Genomic DNA, 7,733 nt, shown 5'->3' with positions numbered 1-7,733 from the left:
AATTCTCAGAGGCTGGTAATTGGAGAATTAAGAAGCCTACAAATGTCATTATTTTGAATATAAAAATAAATGAAATGATAAAAAAAAAAATGTACTTGCCTTGATGAGACTACAGTTGGTTTCATCACTTTGGTCAGGACAGTCGAATAAGAAATCACATCGCTGACTTATTTTCACACACGAACCATCATCACAAGTGAACTGCCCTGCCTATTGTGAAATTTGGTACTTAAAAAGGGGAAGTATTGTCCAGGCACTCTAACATACTAATATGCATAAACAAGAAATTGACCATTACTGGCATGACAAAGGTTTTCAGTGTGAAATATACTATTACAGTATAGCAATTAAAATTTTAGACAGTTTAAAAAGACAGCCAATTGACATTAGTTATGGCGCTGCGGACTATTAACTACAATATACGTATTCATAGATACGTACTAAATATATAGCGTACAGTCTATAGAATTTTCTGTAAGTACACTTCTAATTTAACAATAGCTAACATGAACTATTTGGTACTGTATGTCTACAGTCTATATGTCTTAATATATTTCTTATTTCCATGGAATTTTTTAGATGCCCTTTGTAAAATTGCAATATAGAGTATACTTTCATAATGGCAATTCACTGAACGTTCTGCTAAATGTGTGCATTATAAAAAAGAAAGAAACACTTTTTCTTTTACACTCCATCTCAGTTGTATGGAGAGGGGAACATCTTTCAGCATGTAATTGTTTACAATTTGCTTCTATTGTATGGCTCATCTAGATAATATGTAATTTTGAATTAGAGTAACTTCAAGCCTTACTAAACTATATTGTGTTTTTAAATTCTCAATTCACAATATGTGTACCACCCAGTGACAATATAAAGTAAATTAAATTACCTCAAAGCAAAGAGACTATGAAAACTTTGAGCAAGGGTAACATACAGTAATCTCGTTGAAATAGCAAAAGAATACAATTGAAATATCGTAAAATGAAATTCCTTATTATTATATTTTTGTTTTACCTCACATGTTGTAAACACAAGAGGAATACTACGAGCTTCCTCCCCAAGAGAACAAGGATCCTTTCGTACAAGCCACTTATGATGACCCACCGGATACTGATCTGGTTAAATGGGAAGAAATACATTGACATATAAAATCGTACCTTGATATTAGTACGTACTATTAAAATCCCAGTAATGAACAGATTTTGAGATATTTTATAAGTATACTGTAAGCCCTAGGTACATGGTCATTTGATACAATCTGTAAAATGCTCTTACACAAACTACTGTACGTATTTAATTGACAACACATTTTCAAACAAATAACAGTAAAGTATATTAATAATCTAGGAAGTATTTCAAAATGAATCATGCCTAATACGAATATGCACAAGTTATGTTGGGCAACATACTTGTACATGATAAAGAAGAGTTGTCTTTGTTGAACTTACTAGGCTTTGTAGCAATCATTGATGCATTTGTAGCTTCATCCATTACATACGTCATTAACCATTCATTTCCAGACCACTGAAGATTAGAGTAATAAAACCCTTGGAAGTATGGTTTGCTATCTGGAGTACCCATGACCAAGAACACTTGGTCAAAAAGAGAATCTGCACAGAGTCCACGTACCTAAAACAAAATGTATCGTTATTCAAAAAAAGAATCTGCACAGAGTCCACGTACCTAAAACAAAATATATCGTTATTAAAAAAAAAAAAAAAAAGAATCTACACGAGGTCACGTACCTAAAACAAATATATCGTATTATCAAAAACTTAAAAAAAGAATCTACACAGAGTCCACGTACCTAAAACAAAATGTTTCGTTATTCAAAGTTCATAAATTAAAAAGTAGTTTGCAGTGGTGATGGTTCAGAACTATGTGAATCTAAAGGGCAAAATCTTTAAAATGTATAAGTTCAGTTAATGCACAAAAATGGTATTTTTATGATAAAATAAAGTTTTACATATACATACCAAGCAATTAAATAGCTGAAATCTTTCGCCTCGACAGTCAAAAATTCAAATTTTGCAGTGGCCCTACCATCGATAGTGTGGGTAAACAGGACCCGCCCACTTTTGGGGTCGTTAAAGCAAAATAGCAGAGCCTTAATTCGTTTGAGCCATCATGTCTATATGCGTAGGGGGAGTGGGGGGGGGATCCGATTATGTAATGGGTAAGTATATGAAAAACTTTGTTTTATCATGAAAATATTATTTTTACATAAGTGACTACCAAGCAATTACATAACTGATTCCACATTGACAGTAGGTGGGAATCATGGACAAAAGTTACTTCAAAACATTAAAAGAATGATAATGAATTTGAAATAGACATTTTGCTAGCATTGTAACAATGCTTATTGTAACTTACCTGGCAAGAGAGTCGCCGAATATAACTGCCTCTTGGTCGGCGCTCTCAACCCATTGAAGGCGTGGCAGTATTGACCAGGAATTGCCTCTACTCACTGGGGACTTTGCAGTCATGAAAGCACACAGACCAGAAAAACCAATGCTGTCACCTACACTATACTCTGTTTTTTTCCATCTGTCCACCCGCCTGTGGTGTTTGCGTATGGTGACACTGCGTCCCGGGCTTTAAATAATATCCTATTTCGAATATTAATGGTGTAATTCGCATACAGTAAATTATTAAAACACTTTTCAGTTGGAAATGTACACCCAGATATCCTTTTATTTACCTAAAACTTACACATAGCGTAACTATTTAAAACCCGGGACGCAGTGTTACCATACGTAAACACCACAAGCGGGTGGACAGATGGAAAAAAACAGAGTATAGATAAAAAGCCAATGACAAACTATGGCGAAAAGCTAAAGACGTGGCGGCTGCTCAAACCTCATGCTCCTTGACTTTTAAGAGTGGAAGAGCGTCCACTTGGATTTGAGCATAGCTTTGGTAATTAGGCTTCTCAAGAAAAAGAAACAGCATCCCTGGAAAGGGGTCATGAAGGGGCCTTTACAGATACAGAATTCTTGGAAAAGGGTCATGAAGGGGCCTTCACAGATACAGCATTCTTGGACAAGGGTCATGAAGGGGCCTTCACAGAACACCAATGGCAGCGCCACTGCAAAATTTGATTTTGGACTGCCAAGGTAAGAAACTTTCAACTATGTAATTGCTTGGTAAGTCACTGATGTGAAAAAATTAACAAAGGACCTTATATAAGCAAGATCTGGATGTAAGTAAAGTGCAAACGTCAGGTGCATTTTGATATCATGAAAAAGCGTTGCCTCTATTTTTTGCTAACATAAGAAGGTTACAGATACTTCAGCAGTGTTTACCATCAATTACCAGAATTGTTTAAGACTCCTAATTATGAAGGCATGAAGTATGAAAAAATCTTGTCCTTCCCAGAAAGCACACTGATTTTTCATCACTGCACATAGGAATATATCTAAGGTGCATATCAAACTTACAGGCATTGGTATAAACTGCAGTCTTCAACTCTACAAACCTTGAGATGAGTTATGCCAGAGAAGGAACAAAGTGTACAAAGCTCGTAATCTTTACATCGGTTCTGGTACCATTTCCCTTCACTGCCAACAGTCATCAGATAACCCATACACTGGATATCATCAAGAACGGTGAGGGAAGAGAGATTGTGGTACTTCAGGGGCTTACCACTGTCATAGTAATAGTATGTTCCCGTTTCTTTCTCGCCTATTACCCCTAGGTGGACAATATTTCCATTACCATCCTTACACTGGGTTATATGTGGCGTGACATAGGGCAATACTCCTCTGTTCTCCTCTGGGGAGGCTGGGGCAACAATGCTACCATCAAGATTGTGACAAAGGGCAGCAGATTCTGAGAATAGTCTCGGCTCTGGAAACATGATCAAAACATCACCTTCAGTTTTGCAGATATCCTCCAATGAGATCTGACCAACCTCTACAGAACCTTCAAGGGTCCACTGATTTGCAACATCTGTAAAATCTATAATTGGCTTCAGATGGGAATTCCTTGTCTTACACGCAACAAAGTCCAGGGCATCATCTTGTGAAAGCAAACGGTCAAAGACCTGGAAATCGGCAATGATTCCATTGAAACTTTGCGATGCAGCAAAGCCGCCATTCAAATCATCCTGGTCTTGTCCTAAAATGAATACTCCACCACTACGTATCCTGTCAGGGACTGTGATTGGACCGCTGTAGGTCTGGTTGTTCCAATAAAGAGCGTATGTCTTCTCTTCCATGTCCAACAGGAAACAAAATCGCCACCACTGATGAAGGCCATTGGGAACATTGACTTGGCACACTGAATCGTAGTCCCACCAGACCTCGAACATCATACCCGACGGAAAAGGAAACCCTTGAGAGAGAAAGGGAGAAAATGATATTAAAATAATGAATTTCAATTCAGACAGTAAAATCTGAATTATCATTATAGAGAATTTTCTCCTAAAGACTGCTACCGTTTGTGTAAATGTAACAATAAATACTAACAGGATTTACAATGTGGGTAACCTGCACCATTGGGTCTATCTACAAGACGAAAAACTGTACAATCTGGTGAGGTTGGTTTCAGCTAGGTTCAAAATTTTATTATTACTAAGTAGTTTCTAGAGTAATAGGATTTGCTATTAAATGACAGGTGAAAACTGTAACAGGGCAAATTGAAAGATCTTGGACAGCTTGTTAGGAAGAAATCAATAGAAGTTAATGATTACAACAGGCATTGAACCTATAGCATTAAATAGCGTTCATCTAATAGGATTCATCTCATTTTGGGTGTATATCTCATTTTGTGATAAGAGATGCGATAAATTTGAAAACTTTGAACACTTCAACTACATTATGGCTACATCCGTTTTATATATAAAAAATATTGCCACTACTTAGGCCAGCTATTTTTCTAATACTTACAGAGATGTAGATCTAAGACCATTACAATCTAATTCCCATAAAAAAGTATCCTGAAAGTAAATTACCAATATACAACTCGTTGAAATTGCTCTCGACAGCGTAACTGACGATAGTATCGTAGCTCTTCCTTGCTCTCCAGGTCTTCAGGTACATACACACAGTCAGTGACGTCATCTCAGGTACTGGGCCTTTCCATCGCGCCAAAGAAATATTTGTTGGTATCTCATCGGTTTGGAATGTTATGGTGGTGACTGCAAACGTAATAAAAAGCCTGTGGACTAACAGTTTTCAGATTGCCAACGTCAAGGAATAAAGAAAGATGCATATACCGTCGAAAAGTACACAACTAAAAGGAGGAAGTGGACCCCAATAAACTGCTATAGCTTCATTAAAACAGGGTTCATCAGCCTTCGCTTTCTTGGAGAGAGAGAGAGAGAGAGAGAGAGAGAGAGCATTATCATTATACTTTTAGGAACTTGGTTGTTTTAGCTGCAGTACCATTTCCTGTTCTAATAATCTTAATACTAATTCCATTTTCCGTGTCAGATTAATATGGGGGTAAAGGCTTGCTGCTGGTCGAACCGATTAGGTGTACATTTAGGTGAGAAAAAAAAAAAACTAAGAACCCTTGCACTTATATAACATATAGTAGAGAGAGAGAAAGAGAGAGAAAGAGTGAGACCTATCACCTAGCCCCTTTTTTTCACAGATAAAGGCAATATGACTACCTAGACCTATACTGTTTTTTTTTTTTTTTATGTCCATCCACCTGTGGTGTTTGCGCATGGTAACACTGCGTCCCGGGCTTTAAATAATATCCTATTTCGAATATTAACAGTGTAATTCACATACAGTAAATTATTTAAACACTTTTCAGATGCAAATATACACCCAGATATCCTTTTGTTTACCTAAAACTTAAACATAACGTAACTATTTAAAGCCCGAGACGCAGTGTTACCATGCGCGACCACCTCTGGCGGATGGACAGATGGAAAAACAGAATAGTCCGTCTTATTTCACAGATAAAAGCAACATGGCTAGACCTAATCCCTCTCAACTTGCATATAAAAGCAACACAATAACCTCGCCTCTACACTAAATAATTTTCTAGAGGGAAAGGACACAGAGAGATATTTCTGGTGCCAAGAATAATGATAAACTACGAAAGAAACCTACAATTTTCAAGTCTACCATTTGACATGCATATAAACCGTCCATTAAACGCGGTACATTTTGGTTAGAGTCTGTCTTGATTTGTCTTTCCTTTTATCACGTGCCTTTTCAGCGCGAGGTCGTGATGGAGTCAGTAAATTCCTTTACTCGGCTAATGGAATATTCAGCAACACGGCTAAACCTTTGTTTCTTACCGCAAGCGGCGTTGTTAATGGCCTAATTTACTGTTATTCCTCAATTTACTCATGGTACAGTACATTCATCTTCAACAAGACGCATGGGACGTTACGGAAAGATGGGCAACATAATTATTTTCTTTATTATTCAATAGTATATATCCACGTAAGCACATTGAGCACGCATAACACCGCATAACAAACATTCTCTCTCTCTCTCTCTCTCTCTCTCTCTCTCTCTCTCTCTCTCTCTCAATCAGGGCCATATATTTGGGATATACAATGCAGTCCACCTATCTAAATAAAGAGATAAAATGATAATTGGCAATATCCACACGGTTGCTGAAGTAGTAGCAAAAATGGTAATAATGATAATAATGGCAATGGCAGTACCAATATTGAGAACAATAGTAAAAATATTAAAAATGGTTACAGAAACATTGCATACAATTGATATAGCATTATATATATATATATATATATATATATATATATATATATATATATATATATATATATATATATATATATCTCAGCCGCCAATTTGAATGACTTCCTTCCTGACAGTACAGCAAAATGCGCTACGAAAATTGTCACATAAAAAAAAAACAGGTTGCATGAAACAAAATACACGCGTGACAATATCCGTACTTACAAAACAAATGGCCATAAACGACATAACGGGATGATAATTGTTCAACTAATCTATTCCCGAAGTGATTTCAGGATGACGAAATACCTGTCTCAATAATTAAGTTGGCCATGACATGTGAATCGCTTCTTTAAGAGTGTCCAATCCTCTTCCTCTTGAATTCTACGGGAATAGTGAGTGGAGAGAAGGGCATTGTGGGAGCGTGTGACTCCTCTATGCATTAACGCAAACTTGGACAATTGCAAACACCGTGAACCAATTTATAAGGTATACTAGATTGCACAAACGATGTAAAATTTTTTTACAAAATTATATATAATATATCTAATTAGTATATAATAGATATATTATATTATAATATATAATAATAATATATAATATATATATATATCCTTAAATCCACGGTAGAAAGGAGTGAAACTGGACTTGGAACAAGTCCCACTAAGTAGCTTCTTGAGAATGTATGTAGAAATAAACTACGAAAGTACTTGTTCCAAGTACCAAGTTTTACTCATCTTTCTACCGTGGATTTAAGGATATTCCCAAGCATGTGTTCCTTCGTGTTACATTGGATATATATATATATATATATCTATATATATATATAATATATAGATATATATATATATATATATATATTCACTCTCCTGTCACTGTCTTCCGCAAGGGTAGTCCATGAATAATTTAATTGCACCTTAAAAGGAATCTTCCTTACTTCCATTCAAGGCCACTGTCGGTTTTTTCCGCAGCTTTGTTCCGCTATCATATGCAGTTTACTTAAACTGTCAAAAACCCCGACTCTGTAGCAACAATCAGTAGGCAGCAAAAGACAAACATTGG

At 36.2% G+C, this 7,733-nt stretch overlaps 1 protein-coding gene across 1 annotated transcript in view; it reads right to left on the bottom strand.

The window, feature by feature from the left end:
- LOC135196619 (uncharacterized) overlaps positions 1 to 4,323 on the bottom strand; it is a 15,120-nt gene extending 10,797 nt beyond the window's left edge. The window contains exons 1-2 of the mRNA XM_064223460.1: positions 3,479 to 4,323; positions 100 to 210 (exon numbers count right to left, since the gene is read on the bottom strand). Coding sequence (XP_064079530.1) covers positions 100 to 210; positions 3,479 to 4,315 — 948 coding nt within the window. The 5' untranslated portion in view covers positions 4,316 to 4,323. The remainder of the gene's footprint in view (positions 1 to 99; positions 211 to 3,478) is intronic.
- Positions 4,324 to 7,733: the final 3,410 nt, after the last annotated feature.

The sequence above is a fragment of the Macrobrachium nipponense genome, chromosome 18 (assembly GCF_015104395.2).
Source record: "Macrobrachium nipponense isolate FS-2020 chromosome 18, ASM1510439v2, whole genome shotgun sequence".
In the NCBI taxonomy this organism is placed as follows: domain Eukaryota; kingdom Metazoa; phylum Arthropoda; class Malacostraca; order Decapoda; family Palaemonidae; genus Macrobrachium; species Macrobrachium nipponense.
Note: the sequence above shows the minus strand (reverse complement) of the source record. Positions and strands in the feature narration are given on the sequence as shown.